At 40.2% G+C, this 14625-nt stretch overlaps 1 protein-coding gene across 4 annotated transcripts in view; it reads right to left on the bottom strand.

Moving 5' to 3' along the window:
- pdzrn3b (PDZ domain containing RING finger 3b) overlaps nucleotides 1–14130 on the bottom strand; it is a 114234-nt gene extending 100104 nt beyond the window's left edge. For 2 of the 4 annotated variants that reach the window (XM_023955095.2, XM_023955094.2), the window contains exons 1-2: nucleotides 13254–14130; nucleotides 1119–1205 (exon numbers count right to left, since the gene is read on the bottom strand). In XM_023955095.2, the coding sequence (XP_023810863.1) occupies nucleotides 1119–1205; nucleotides 13254–13967 (801 nt within the window). In that variant the 5' untranslated portion in view covers nucleotides 13968–14130. The remainder of the gene's footprint in view (nucleotides 1–1118; nucleotides 1206–13253) is intronic. The other 2 variants (XM_078947522.1, XM_023955096.2) reach the window with 1 other exon arrangement.
- Nucleotides 14131–14625: the final 495 nt, after the last annotated feature.

The following is a 14625-nucleotide window of genomic DNA, read 5'->3' on the forward strand; positions in this document are numbered from 1 at the left end:
TCCCCCTGAAGGAGCCCGTTCGTGTGGTTTAAGATGTCCTTGTACACAGTCTGACTGTTAGAATCTATGAAAGTAGACATTCAGAGCGTAGCTTGTGTGGGCAACTTACGGGCACTCAAGCACTTAAGTGATCGCACCTTACTAATGACTAGAGTGTGACGAACTGTACGACAGCGTCACCCGTACGCTATAAGTGTGTGTAGCTTACATTTTCCTTACAAATACTTCACGATACATTTATCACACGTACGACAATCGTCGTCCTTGAAGTAGCTGTACAAGCCTCAACCTTAAAACACACCAGCGCTCCTGTCTACAGCCCTAAATGGGCCCGGACAACCAAAAACCTACAGAACCCGTATGGATCAACCCGTCGACCGAGTGCATGTGACTTGCACAGCTTGATCCAGTTCTCTTATCACCATTGTGTGGAACCAAGGTGGAAAGGGGCTCAACATCTGAACAGTTAGTTAATATCGAGGAAGTGGGAACCAAAAAATGTCAACAGCTCATCTTTAATCCACACAAACACCACATGAAAGGAGATCTCCTGTATGATGAGTAACAACTAGGAGGATAACAAATCAAAAAACATGGCCATCAGAGAGTGGCTCATCCACCGCCTTAAAGCCGAAGCCCCGCTACAGAGGAAAAGTGTGTGGGGCGGAAGGGAAACGATGTTACTGCTGCTGAGAGACTTTCAGCCTTTCAGTCAGCAGAGCATGTGGCATCATTAATGACTTTTACCTCGTGGCCTCGGGCTCGGAAACAGAGCGGCTGTGAAAGTTCAGGCGGGGATAAAGAGTCGTTCTCTAGTGTTTATATCACCACCAAAATCCCCTTATTAGAGACCAAACAAGTGCGGTTGGAGCCATAACCCCAGATTTAACTCTTGTAAAACTAATTATAGGGTTTGTTTTATTCTATCTGTAAAGCCAAACATGTTCAAGCAGACTATTAGACAAACTCTGGAACAGTTCAGCCAACTGCAAAACACATTCCGGTGGGGTGGTCGGTGCGTGTTGTGAGTCTGTCAGAATGTGCTGGTCGTTCTCGGGTTGCCATCCGACTATTGATGGGGAAAGGTGAGCCAGCCGGGATAAGGCCTTTCAACCTACCGCGCACGGCCGTCCTCCCACGATGTTAAATCCAAGAGATCCGGCCTCACGCAAGAGGACGACCGTGAGGGTCTGAGGCTCGTCCTCCTGTAGACACACAGACACAAAAATAACGTTTTTAGAATACGATTCTTTGAAGTAGGGATGGGTACCGAGCCCCAGTATTGGGTACGACTGCAGTATTGTCAAGGATCTGACCTCAACAGTTCTGCTATCCGTACTGGAGTGGAGAAGTCACTTTTTTTGTGTGTCCCACAAGATATAAACGTTATCTACAATTTTTAAACTCACCAAGTCAGAGGGAGTTGAAGCAGACTTTCTCTAGGATGATTTTATGAACTCAAACATTTATTCAATTTGTTTTATATTTACATCATGACAGCAATATGTCAAAACATTGCTGTTTATTTTTGTTTGCAATATGTCAAAACATTGCTGTTTATTTTTCTTTGAATAACTTATTTTTTCATGTATTTCACTTTTCAAGTTGTAAAAATTTATAAAGTAAAATGTTTTGTTGCATAATGAGGAAATAAAACACTTTATGTTCTTCATTTGTTATTTATTTATTTTTCGTCCTCAAAAAGTATCGATAAGAGTATCGTTAAAATAGCGGATCAATAAGCAGTAGGGGTGTAAGAAAAAATCGATTTAGCTGAATATCGCGATATATATTCGTATCGATTCAAAATTCTGTCAGGTCAATATTTCTCTAATAATTTCTGAGCGTCCCTTAGTGTCTGACTCTTGTTTTCCACTTCACCCTCCGACCGCTAGTTGGCAGCAGAGCACAAGGAGCATCTTAGAGCAGCTCCACACCACACAAGACAACAGTAAGACTGCAGCCAGTGGCAGCTTGTTTTGTTGTTATGAGACATGAACTACTTAGTTTTTACTCGTTTTTACAAACAGAAACTCTGTGCCATGTTGCTGCCAGTAACATATTATAACGCAGAATACTGTGCTTTTTAGCGGCTCAGATAAATACCATAGAAGCAGTGCAGCTGCACAGCGACTAATACACTTAGCATCGGCTAAATGCTTTCAGCAAAGCGGGCTAAAGTTCTGCAGAACCTCCCAGCAATAGATTCTAGTTTAGTGACCTGATCGATCAGAGGGATGTGTACAACGCTCTGAAATAAGGCCGACATGGCGATCAACGTGAGTTTACTTACCAAGTGAGAAGCGTGGCTGCAATGTTGCAGCAGCAGAGCAAATTGATATGCAAACAAAGCACCTTTGTCACATTAAAGCAACTGTCCTTTGTGCTGTCATGCTGCCTCATCATAAACACTTTATTGTTTCTGGGAAGAATCAGTGCCCCCCCCCCCCCTCTATTTTTGAAGCACTATTCAGGCTCCTGAACCGTTTCTAAGCATTGGAGAAGCTGCATTAAGCAATGTTGAAAATAAACAGCATTTTATTTCCCCAATAGAAACTTATTGGTTAGGGGTCATTCATTCTTTGTTTTTTCTTATACTAAACATATTTTATTGTGGAAATCAAACAATGTTGACTTTTCCTTACCTATATTTTTAGTTACCAAAATAAAAGCACTATGAATTTGCTGTGGTAAAAGCAACTTACAGTTGCAGTGCTTAACATTGTGATCATTAAATAAACTGAATTTGACCATTTTTTACAATGGAAGACATATTGAAATTAAGGTAGTTTTTTCAAAGTCATATTTAAAAAAAAGAAAATATGTTTTGGTAAAATATCGGGATATGTATCGTATTGCGGGGCACGTATCGGGATTCGTATCGCATCGCCAGACTCTTGCCAATACACCCCTAATAAGCAGTATCAATAAGAGTAGTAGTACCGTCAAAACCTTAACGATACCCATCCCTACTCTGGAGTAAATAAAAATGTATAAATAACGGTATTTACGACGAGAAAAACACTGAAAACCTGCAACTGTTGATCTAAAAAGTTCCAAAATCAAAGATTCTGTACATGTTTGCTTTCAACTAGAAGCTACTTCCCTTTTTAAACCGCAAAATGTCCTCACTGAGGGATGAAGGATTTTTGGTTTTGACACGCAGATAAATGATTGCATTAACCACCGAGCATTAAAGGGTGTTAAGGCGTTTTGGGCCAATGTCGTCTTTTTTTCAAACTAGCGTAACTTCTCAACCGTCAAGCTAAAATAATTCCAGCGCATTCTGTCACAGAGAAAAGTGCAACATACTTTGCAGATCTGTGCAAAGTCGCTTTTGTCCGCATGGGAATCAGTGGATTCATGTTGATTGGGTTGCCAGAACCTTTTGCATAGAGGCCCAGATTTTGTTAGGTGTAAATGTGTAAGGGACAGCCAATTGGTATGCATTCTTTGAATCATTTAGATATCATTAAATGCAAATAAACTAATCAATGAACAGTTTTTTTTGCAGTGGAATACTTTTCATTTCTTCCCATAGAACAGAAATACATCTAAAAACATTTGTGCCAAACTTACTGTGAATTTCGTATTTCAAGATGAAAAATAAAATGACAACAATGGAAAAAAAGAAAACCTTTTGGTCAAAATTAAAACTGGGTTCACATAAAATATTACATATTTATTATTAAATGCTCATTCAGAAGTACTAACCACTGTGGTTGAGATTGGAGAAACAAATCTGTAAATGAGCTAGAAAGTGTCATAGAAAAGCCCTGTGACAGTGTTGCTACAGGTTTATAACAATTTTTGACGGAATTTATCCAATGACAATCAAGAAATTGTACACAAAGTATTAAGGAAGTGCTGGGGCTCCATTTTATTTATTTCAGGAACCTGCGAGCCGGTAGAAATTTGTGGGCCGCATTTTGGCCCACAGGCCGGACTTTGGACATGCCCGGCGTACACCGTCAAAGAGTTCCGGTATGATTATGCTGTATTTAGTTACAATTTTAAAAACTTGTCATTTTTAAGGACATTTTCTGCAAAGCGGCAGGAGTTAATGTGAAATTCACCTCCGGGTAATAAGGGACTGTTGGTGGGGAGCAACCCCGCCTCAACTTCTCGTAACCCATTTGCGTAAGCTTTCTCCCTCTAGTTTACAGCCCCTCACACCCAAAACCTAACATTGCAAGTGCAACGAAAATGGCTCGCTATCCAGCTCCACCAAAAAGCAACTCCACCAAAAATGTTTTTTGCCCGTCCCAAGCCTGGACAAAAGAGAATACTGTTAATCATGTTCAAATTTTGTTTTTCCTCTTATTTGCCCTTCAAGTCTCTTTGCAAATAACATGCTAATTAAGTGATGATGTCATTTGAAGGTCAGTCAATCACTACTTTTCTTACTGAAGAGATGGAAACAGTGGCTCCATAACCACCATACTTATCAATATTAGCAGCTGAGGCCCAGGTTCGAGGTTTTTTGATTTACACTGCAGAAAAAAAGAAATGTTTGGTTTTAATAGCCTTTATTTGATCCGTTTGTAAACTTTAAGCAAAAAAAAAATTAAGTCAAAAAGAAACAAATAATGATTGGTTTGCCCAAGTTTGAATTTGAATAGCATGAGGACAAACTGATAGCTGTATTTTGAGCTGAAATCCAGTCATAAAGTGCACCGACAGTTAATAACAACTATCAATTTTATGGCAAATATTCGCTTACTTAAGTTTCCCGATAATGGATCCCAACTCTGCGGCTTAGTCGGCCAAAAAAAATCCAGAAATGATGGAACGCAGAGGAGAGCCGGCAGCTCTTTCCTCTCCAGAATTGTTGTTGTATGGAAATGAATACATCAGCCGACCTCATACAGAGAGCAAGTCGACATGAAAACCTCTGGGGGGGAAACTCACAGTCAGCCTCCTAATCTGGGTTTTTAAGCGGTGCTTAGAGGGGAATTATGAGGTGACATGATGTCATGATGTCAGCTGCCTCTCCAGCATGCTGCGAAATAGACGGTCTAAATATAAAGCAGACCCTATTGGCATGTATTTTAGCCATGAAGGCTGAAAAGACCGCCGTGAGCGTGTCAGGTCACGGTGGAATGGCCCGCTCCTGCGTAATGTCACGGCACCATTAGCAACACATGCTTTAGACTTATAGCGGCCGCAGCAGTGACTGTCACCGCGGCAAGGGTTGGACGGGTTGAACTTGATGGAGGGGTTGAACTTGACGGATAAAACACAGGCCTCATCAAGACCCAATCCGATGAAAATTGTGTTTTTGGTGTTTTTATCAAGTTTTTGTGGCATTTTTCTGATGATGGAGGACACATATAAAGAAGATTCTGTAAAAAAAAAAGAAGACACTTCTGAGTATTTCTTTATTCGAGCCATTGTGAATCAGGAGACAAGAAAAAAGCAGTTTGACAAAGCTTGTACTTGAGACGCAGTTTCTGCAATCGGCACGCCTAGAACCACCATTCTGATGCATCCACTTGCAGACAAAAAGATCCATGTACGTCTTTGTTTTCCTCGTCTGAGCTGGAATCTGGCTCGAAACTTTACTGCTGGATAGATCTAATATTGCTCACTTTTTTTGTTTCACCGGTAATGTTAGGTTGAGGTTATGAGTAAGGTTGGGGCGATATTTTAGCACCAGTATCAGTTTCAGACGATAATAGCAGAATGATTTTATTGGTAATTAGAAAAAAACAGTCATGGTCAGCAATTGTTCTGACTGTTTTCAGGTCTATTTTATTTTGATAGGGATGCATATAGTTCCTTATAGATCCATGGCAATGGGAAGCCTTTGGTTTATAGTTATGTCTAATAGTCATTAAATAGTCAAGATTTAAAGTGATAATTGTATCTATGAGATCCTTTGCTGAAAGTTAAAAAGGGCCAAGTACGATCTGATCAAGTACGATCTGATTGTACGGTGAAAACCATTTGTGCAAACAAAAAGGAAATCTAAACTTTGAGTTACTGTGAATGATCACAAATCATTGCAGAAAAAAGGTTCAGCGCACTGTCTAGTGGGTCTAGATGACCCAACTCCCAATGTTAAAGTGCCTAGGATAGCAATGCAGGTTTTTTGATTTTGGCTAAAAACGGCATAATTATAATCAAAAGATGATCAGAGTTGGACTTTAGGAAGCGCAGAGGCAGCGTCCCCCACAACTGTGAGCAATCTGGTAGAGCTTCAATCACCTGGAAAAGAAGCTGATCTACTCCTGAGCTGCCTTCACCAAACATAAGGTGATGTCATTTCTATTTACACAACACCTCTGCAGCAGAAACACGACCCCATCGTCTCTGAGAAGCATTACTTTCCCACAACTTCAAAGCACAAATATAAAGGACATCCAATGAAGTCTATAAGACAAGTTATTAGTCAAAAGTAGAGATGATTCTTCTAGGGAAGAAAAATCTATTTTTCGTTTGTTTAATTGTTTAATGGGGCAAAGAGAAGCATGTAGACGTCTAGAACTCTGAGGAACACCAAATTAAATAAGGAACCGATAAACAGAAACGCTTCTTGGATCAGACACTTATTAATCAGAGGCATTTGAAAGGTCATCAGGTCATCCCTAATTCCCAAAGAAACTTTCTAAATGGACACTTTTTATCCAGGTTTTGTTGTTTTTAAACTACTATTAAAACACAAAATAATGTTTTAGACCCTGTAGAAATGACCTGAGAATAAACATGAGAGAGTTTTGATTGGAAAGTTAATTGGAAAAGGAGCAGTTTGCTGCTCAGACATAGAATGTTTAGTAAAATCAACAAAATAAAAGCAGGTTTTTCACATTAAGAGTTTGTCTTGTTGTGTTTAAGGAAACACAAATGCTAAATATAACTAAAACAAAAGTGTTTTTTTTTTTAATTATGATGATGTCAGATTTGTACATATTTATGTCCTGTTCAAATTGGACCAAATTGTTCATATTGAAGTTCAACAGCCGTTTTGTTTTCCTTGTGATCAAAACAATGTTCCTGCAGACGGAAAGAGTGACGGCGCCTCAAACCGGGAGCGAAGGGATACGGACTTTTTACTTGTTTTTTCTTTGTTTTTATTGCCTTTCCAAGCTCCCTGAAGACGCTCCAGCTCTATAATTGGAAAGTCCAGTCAGTTGTTCCACAGAATTTGGTCCACTCGATCTGCCTCCAAGTAGATTTTAAAAGGCTGCCACATGCAGATGCTGAAAATCCGTCAAAAACCCGCAGTCGAGGCTTTTTTTCCGTTTGCATCAAAATTTCAGAGACACACCCAGTGAAAGCTGACATTTGCCGGCTTGTCTAGCAGAAGAGGTTCTGTCGGTGCAGGGTAACTAGCCGCCATTCAAAGGAACATAACTACAACTTGCATCAATACCTGGACTCCTCCTGCTAATACACGTCAAAGCAGGTTGGAATCATCAGGTCCAAAACTTTTCCATGAAGAAATGTGTTTGTAGTGAAAAACTGGGATAGTATTGGCCAAGTGGAAACACTTCCAGCTCATCCAGAATGCGGCTTTTAAACTACATTCATTCACACACAAGCACCCACTTTCAATGAAAAGTCTATATAAACTCCTGTAAACCCACGTTTGAGGCTTCCACGGTCAAAAACCTCGCGTCTATGTGTCGCTATGCATATCTTTAAATTCGTTCTCTTGCTCTACAAACAATCACGTGTCCAATAAACTGGCGGTAAACCTCAAACAGTTGAACTTTGATCGATCGGTGACTCGAATTTGGTAGTGATTTATGGGTAGCGTTGTTTTCAAAACACAAAAGTGTCAACTGAGAAATTGTTAATTGCCGTTTGTACTTGGCCGGAACCAAGTCTTTCATATATTGGAATAGAGCTGTGACAGACAAAGCCTGGAGCATGATTCAACAGATTTGCATCGCTTCCCCATCTCTAAAGACATTAGCTTTTCCATTTTTCTTTGAGCTGTTTAAGGAACAAAATGGTAAAAACACACTAAGGTTAAACGCTAAATGAAATGCTAAATATATTCCGTTTCTTAGCTGAAAAGAAGTTCAGATACTAGTCAAATGTATAAAAAATTCAAATGTCAGATGTAGGATAGCTGACAAAAGCTGAAAATGTTTAAATAATTCATAAATTTCCAAACTGAACGTTATAATTGTATGAGGTACTATGAGCCTTGAAGATGATATGGTCTGAGCAGCCTTTTCTGGGTTACGTCAGAAGAGACTATGCTGAGGATAATCAGACTGCATGTTTGGAAGCAGTTCATGAACTGAGTCAGTGCTGTTGTAGAACGGCTGCAGTGGCCAGACTGAAACCAGGCTTAAGACTGTCCAAGACATATTTACAGAAGAACGCACATCGTTACGTAAAGAGAGTTGAACAAGAGCTCTTTCTTTACTTTTTACATCTCCAACCCCACTTTTATGTAAGCCCCTCGCTCTCTTTCAGATTTTTTTTTGTCTTTTTTTTTGCTCCGTGGTTTCATTATGGTCTCCGTTTTTTAGCTAAATGTGTTCCAGTAGACTGGTAAATTGTGCATCAAATGCACTGATGCGGGCTGATGGTGGAACCGCTCACTCTGATATAATGAAGCCTGCTGGGCTCCAGCATATCCAGTTACAGTTCATTTGATAGCAGCACATCAGCCTTGTCACACAGATTTACATGAACTGAATTGCTGTGCTTTTATGTTTCTAAAATACGCACAGGATATGTTGAAAAGAGCGGAGTGACGTTACACATTTAACCACGTGGCTCTACAGCTAAGGTTAGAAGGGTTGAACCTGACGGAAGAAACACAAAAAAATGGTGTTTTTGGTGTTTTTATCAAGTTTTTGTGGCGTTTTTCTGATGATGGAGGACATATATAAAGAAAATTCAGCAAAACAAATTGGTTTCACAGAATCAGAATAGTTGTTGTTGATGGGGTTTGTCCTTATTTATTTCAATCACAATCAGAAAATTTACCTGAATTCTATATATACGGTATATAAAATTAGCTCGCACACCACAAAAGCGTGTGCCCCCCTGTTCTTGACATTACTGAGCTATACAACATTTTAAGTAAATATATATCTTTGAGACGATTATTAGCATCTTTTGACTTTTTCTATATACGCTTGGGCTAACTTAACATTTTGAACGTTAAAGCTTTTATTTTTCTGTAGCTGTCCTCAGTGTTGAAATGTCTTTTTTACCTACCTACTTTACATTTATTTTGTTTTTTCGTTTCAGGCTGAAAGCACTTTCTCAGCTGTTTAAAGCCTTCAGCAAACACTCCAAAGGAAAAGGTTTTCTAGTCGCAGTTGTGATGATGGAAGGTAAGTGAGTACCTGGAACATGCCACTTGTGGGAAGGTTCTCAAACTGGGACCTGGGGCCCGCTGTGTGCAGAACTGCAGTAAATATTTGGCCCTCCCCCCATCCACCGCCAGCTGGCCAGAGGCACAGCTGACACCCATGTCACAAATCAGACCGCGTCTTTGCCCTCCGAACAAGCAGAGCCCAGGAAGGTTAGACTCCATCTGAGACAAACAAGCGGACAGAGGCCCAAAGCACGCTGGGAGGGATATTTTACAGCCTGTAAAGGTCCTCGTCAAACAGTTTAAGGGGACTTTCACCAAAACACAATCTTTTATGCTGAAACTAAATGTGTTTTAACTTTTACTTTAAGTCCCACTCTGATTATCTTTTGATCAGTTTTAAGAACGTTCCCACTAGATTTTCAGTTATGATTATGTCTATTTAATCTAAAAGAAATGTTGTTTATATAGGTAGAACATAGCTTCTGCAAAGCGGCAATTACACCTATTTTACATAGTTTATACACAATTAATTAAATCTTGCGCAAATGTGCGTGATTTTTGCAAATGCGTAGGTAAATTCCTGGCTTTCCACGGCTGTTCCACGTAACAAACTTTTCCCACACCTATGCATGACTTTTATATTCATGGCCGGCCCTCCCTATATGCAAATTACGCAGCCGTAGGGCCCCGCCGTCACCACCAGGGCCCTGAAGTGGTGGGAAAAAAAAAAGGCCCAAATCTGGCAACCCATTTCATAGCACTTCCGTACCAACGTGAGCTCTAAATATTGTGCAAAAGAATGTTGCCTGCAATTTAATGATCCCCCTCCGTCAACACACCTCAACCAATCTGGCAACCCAAATATTGACGTTACGCCACTCTTAGCAACGATTGGTCAACATCATTGCGTCTGAGCCTGGCACAGTGTGCATTTACGAGCACATTCGTCACATTGATCAAAGCGACCACAAGACATCATGCCAAAGAGTCTTTATCACTCAGGCGCTGAAAAAAGATGAAGAACTTCAACATCAATCACAAGGTAAGTTTGGAGGATGTTGGGGGCCGTATTTTTATACTATCCTGCCTTTCTATGCAGCTGCGCGATTTACGTAAAATACTTGTCGATTCGAGGTCAAGTTTGCACATAAACGACCCCGTTTGTCGTAATTTCCAATGGAAAACTCGAAAATAATTCTTATACCCAAGTTTCCAAGTAGACGTGGGACATGACCTTCCAAAGCGGTGGAGAGCAGAGAAAAGTAAATAATGATAACGGTATGGTGGCTGATAAATGTTTGAACTCATGTTATCGTATTGTTTTATTGTTTTGCTAACACATTAATGCGTTCTGCATTTTCCGGTTATGTCAGTATAAAAACTGCTGTTACTCTGTTATGGCAAGTCAGGTAGTCTGACTTTTTCAATAATGTGTGTCTTAAAATCTTGCATTGGCATGAAATATGGAGAATCAAAGCTGCCAAATACAAAAAGGAAATAAAGGTTCTCATTTATGAATGACAAACAAAATAAATGTACTAATTTTAAAATTATGAACATACAAAATAATAGATAAAGAAGTGTATAAATGCTTATATTTCCACTTATACTCAAATTATTGTTCACATTTATTATTTATAAATGGCTACATTTATTTCTCATTTGTATTTTGCAGTTTTGGTTCTACATAATGAAGATGTTTTGCACAAATCATTCTCAGCAGACAGTTACTTCTGCTCTCAAAAAGTATTGGAGGTGGTGTAGCATCCACACCCCAAGATGTTCCTGACATCACTGAAGATGGAATCTCAGGTCATTTTAATAGCTTGTAAAGTACCGTATTTTCCGGACTATAAGTCGCCCTTTTTTTCATAGTTTGGCAAGGGGTGCGACTTATACTCCGCAGCGACTTATATTAGAAATAAATTGAAATAAATACATTGTTAACCCTCCTGTTATGTTCATTTGTGAGGAACAGAGATGATGTTCCTGGGTCAATTTGATATATGAAGTATGTTAAGTGTTAAGAGGATGTTAAGTGACTCAGAGAATCAGCAAACCTTTTTTTACAGTAAGATCTTGAAGGCTAACAACATAATATTCTATTTTCCAATGATTTCATAGATTCAGAAATGCAATAAAAGTGAAAACTGTTTCTACAAATACAGGATGAAAACAGAGTATTAGTTAGCCAATGATGCTTCATGAAAGGCATAAATAAATAAGTTTGAGAAAAAATTACTGTGAAATTATTAGATAAACAGTCTGCTATGATTGTGTCATATAAGGTTGTGAAAGTTAAAATGCGACTTATAGTCCAGTGCGACTTATCTGTGTTTTTTTCTACTTTATAATGCATTTTTGGGCTGGTGTGACTTATACTGCGGTGCGACTTATAGTCCGGAAATTACGGTAATTTAAAAGAACAGTTTCTGCATAACCCCTTTTTTTCATAAACAGCAGCTGAAGAGTATGGAGCCCCAAATTGTTCATAATTGCATAAATAAATATGACCATGTGCAAATACACAATCGACCAATATATCTCTCATAAATATATAAAAAGATCATAAAATGGTGAAAAACCTGCACACAGATTTTAAATGAGCCACTAAAATATTAGTAGTATTCTACTATAGTTATTTTATTAGCTTTATCATTGATTATTGTATACTAATAATTGTTGGGTTTTTTTAGCTGCAGAAGAAACTCCTGTCACCACATCTTCTGTTGAAAGGGAAAACGTTGATGCTGCTGCTGGTCAGTTCAAATCAGGCCAATGTAGAACCAATATCAAACTTATTGTTTCATTAATATTTAAAAAACAGTCATACATTTGCACACACACACAAAAAAGTGTAGGCACTTCTTTCCAACATTCTGCTTCCAGCGTCACAGAAACTGTTCTGTAGATTTGATTGGACGGTTTGACTTTTCACTGTTTGCTTTTGTTGAAATTATGTATCTTATGTTCCAGAGGCTCCAAGAGAAGAGGAGCTACTGGATCCAAAATTCCACCTACATCAAATCCAATTGGTCCAGCTGAATGGCCAACCACACTCTCTAATCCAATAAGAATGGATTTAGTGCAAAGAGGTCCTTTTCCGACTGATAAAGACTTTGACCTTCCAAAATCCCCCTCATTGAGCTGTTGTTCTTTATTTGGATTGTTTTATCGTTATTTGATTAGCTATTAAGTTTCTGTTTTTAATAAGTTGGATTTTTGTGAATGTCGCTTGTTGAGTGCCTAATGTTACATTAAAAAATATATCTATACATTTGTCATTCATATTTTTTTCTTTGCCCTTTTAAAATTGGTTTGGCACCACTAAATGTGCATCCAGCATGCAGGCAATAAACTGCATTCAATTCTTCATCAGCAACAATAATACATTCACAAAAAGTATTCATAGAGAGATCTCATTTATGTTACAACAACAGTTGCGTTTAGTTGGTGCTGCTGATCAGTTGGAGGGCCCACAAATTAATTTCGCTTATTGCCCCCAAAAGACCCCTGTTTATATTGCACATAATTTATGACATTAAAATTATATAAGAATCACTAATGAATCATATATAAACAGCGCAATAATCACGCACAGTTCTACACTGATTTACGTGTTGTATGATTGGTTTATTCCTACTTCTTCCTTGGTTTTATGTGGTTCCTTCGTGGTACATCTGTAAAAAAAATCTCTTTTCTCATTATTTCCAGTTTTTTTCATATATGACCGATTTTCCATCCGTGCAATTTGCGCAAAATGTACACAGTGGTTGTGTTTGACACACTGCATTTTTTTTTCGTCTGCTCCTGATTCACAACGATTTGAATAAAAAAGATACCCAGGAGGAATGCCATTTGAATCTTTACTGTCTTCATAATACATTGGGAGAACGCCACGAGAACGTGATCAAAAGCTGAATTTTCATTGGAGTGGGTCTTTTCAGAAAGTTGTCTGACTCACCTGGCAGGAGGAAGCCACGGTTCTGGTCAGGGAGTCGATCCTCTCGCTGTACTCGGTGAACTTCTTCTGGTACTTGAGCGCCGTCGTCTGCAGCTCCCCGTGCACGGCGGACAGCTGTCCCAGCAGCGCCTTCTCCCGCTGGTTGGCCCGGATGGCCTGCTTCTTGCACTCCCGGTCCAGGATGATCAGCCTGCAGTGCAGCGCGCTGTTGTGCGCCTTCAAGGCGCGCACGCAGCAGTGGCTCTTCAGCTTCTGCTCCCTCAGGGTCAGCACCAAGCCGCAGCCGCTGTCGCAGACCCCCACCGGCCGGTAGTCGCACGTCTCCCGCATGTGGGCGTCCAAGTCCCGCAGGCGGAGCTCCTCCGTGCATCCCTTATTGCGGCACTTGGCCGGGGAGAAGTCGCACGTCTCCGCGTGCTCGGCCAGATGCTGCAGCTTCACCACCGCATCGCAGCCTCTGGCGTGGTTGTCGCATTTGATCTCCAGCTTCAGGATCAGGTTCTTCAGCGGCAGGACGTGGTTCAGCTCCCGGGCGGAGACCCGCTGACACTTGACGGGGCAGCTGCTCTGCTGGACGACCCAGGGCAGCACGCAGCCGGAGCAGAAGACGTGGCCGCACGGCGTCGTCAGCGGCTCCTCCAGCACTTTGTTGCACAAGTTGCACTTGAAGTCCGGGTCCACGGTCCCCTTGAAGCGGTCCAGCTCAAATCCCATGATGATCTCCCCCCCCCCTGGATCCCGAGTCGAGAATCGTGGACTCCCCACCCCCGCAACGCCGTGGGGCGGTTTCAGCTGGTCATCGGCGAGACGCTCCCACAGACGGACTGGGAGCTGAACTCACAGCCGCAACTCCACTAATTAAACTCCGACTTTTTGGTGCCTTCAGGAGCGCCTCCGGTCCAAGTTGGAGAAAAGTTTGCGCTTGTAAAAAAAACACACATTTACGATTTATAAACCACAAAAAGAAACTTATAAACACACGTCAACTAAAACAGTAACACAGACATACATTTATGATTGCTAAAAGCGATTGACAACATCTGAAAGTGTATATTTCTCACGAAATATACGCATATGTATCAACAGAGTTTCGTTCAGTGTCCCAGAAAACTGATCTATGCGTTTTATACCCCCCCCCCCAATCATTTTAAACCGAATACATCAAATTTAAAAGGTCTAATTTCATAGTCAAATGGCTAACATTTAATTGTCTGACAGACAGTGAACGCAACATCACTGGAAACCACTTTTTACCGTAACTCTTCTACGAATCACGCACACGCTTTTATTTTTAACAGGAAAAAAGTGAAACCATTAAATGAATCTCCGAGAAAAGAGACAAGGCAAATAATTATTAATCATAAAAAAATAA

The sequence above is a fragment of the Oryzias latipes genome, chromosome 5 (assembly GCF_053564925.1).
Source record: "Oryzias latipes strain Hd-rR chromosome 5, Olatipes_Hd-rR_3.1".
Lineage (NCBI taxonomy): Eukaryota > Metazoa > Chordata > Actinopteri > Beloniformes > Adrianichthyidae > Oryzias > Oryzias latipes.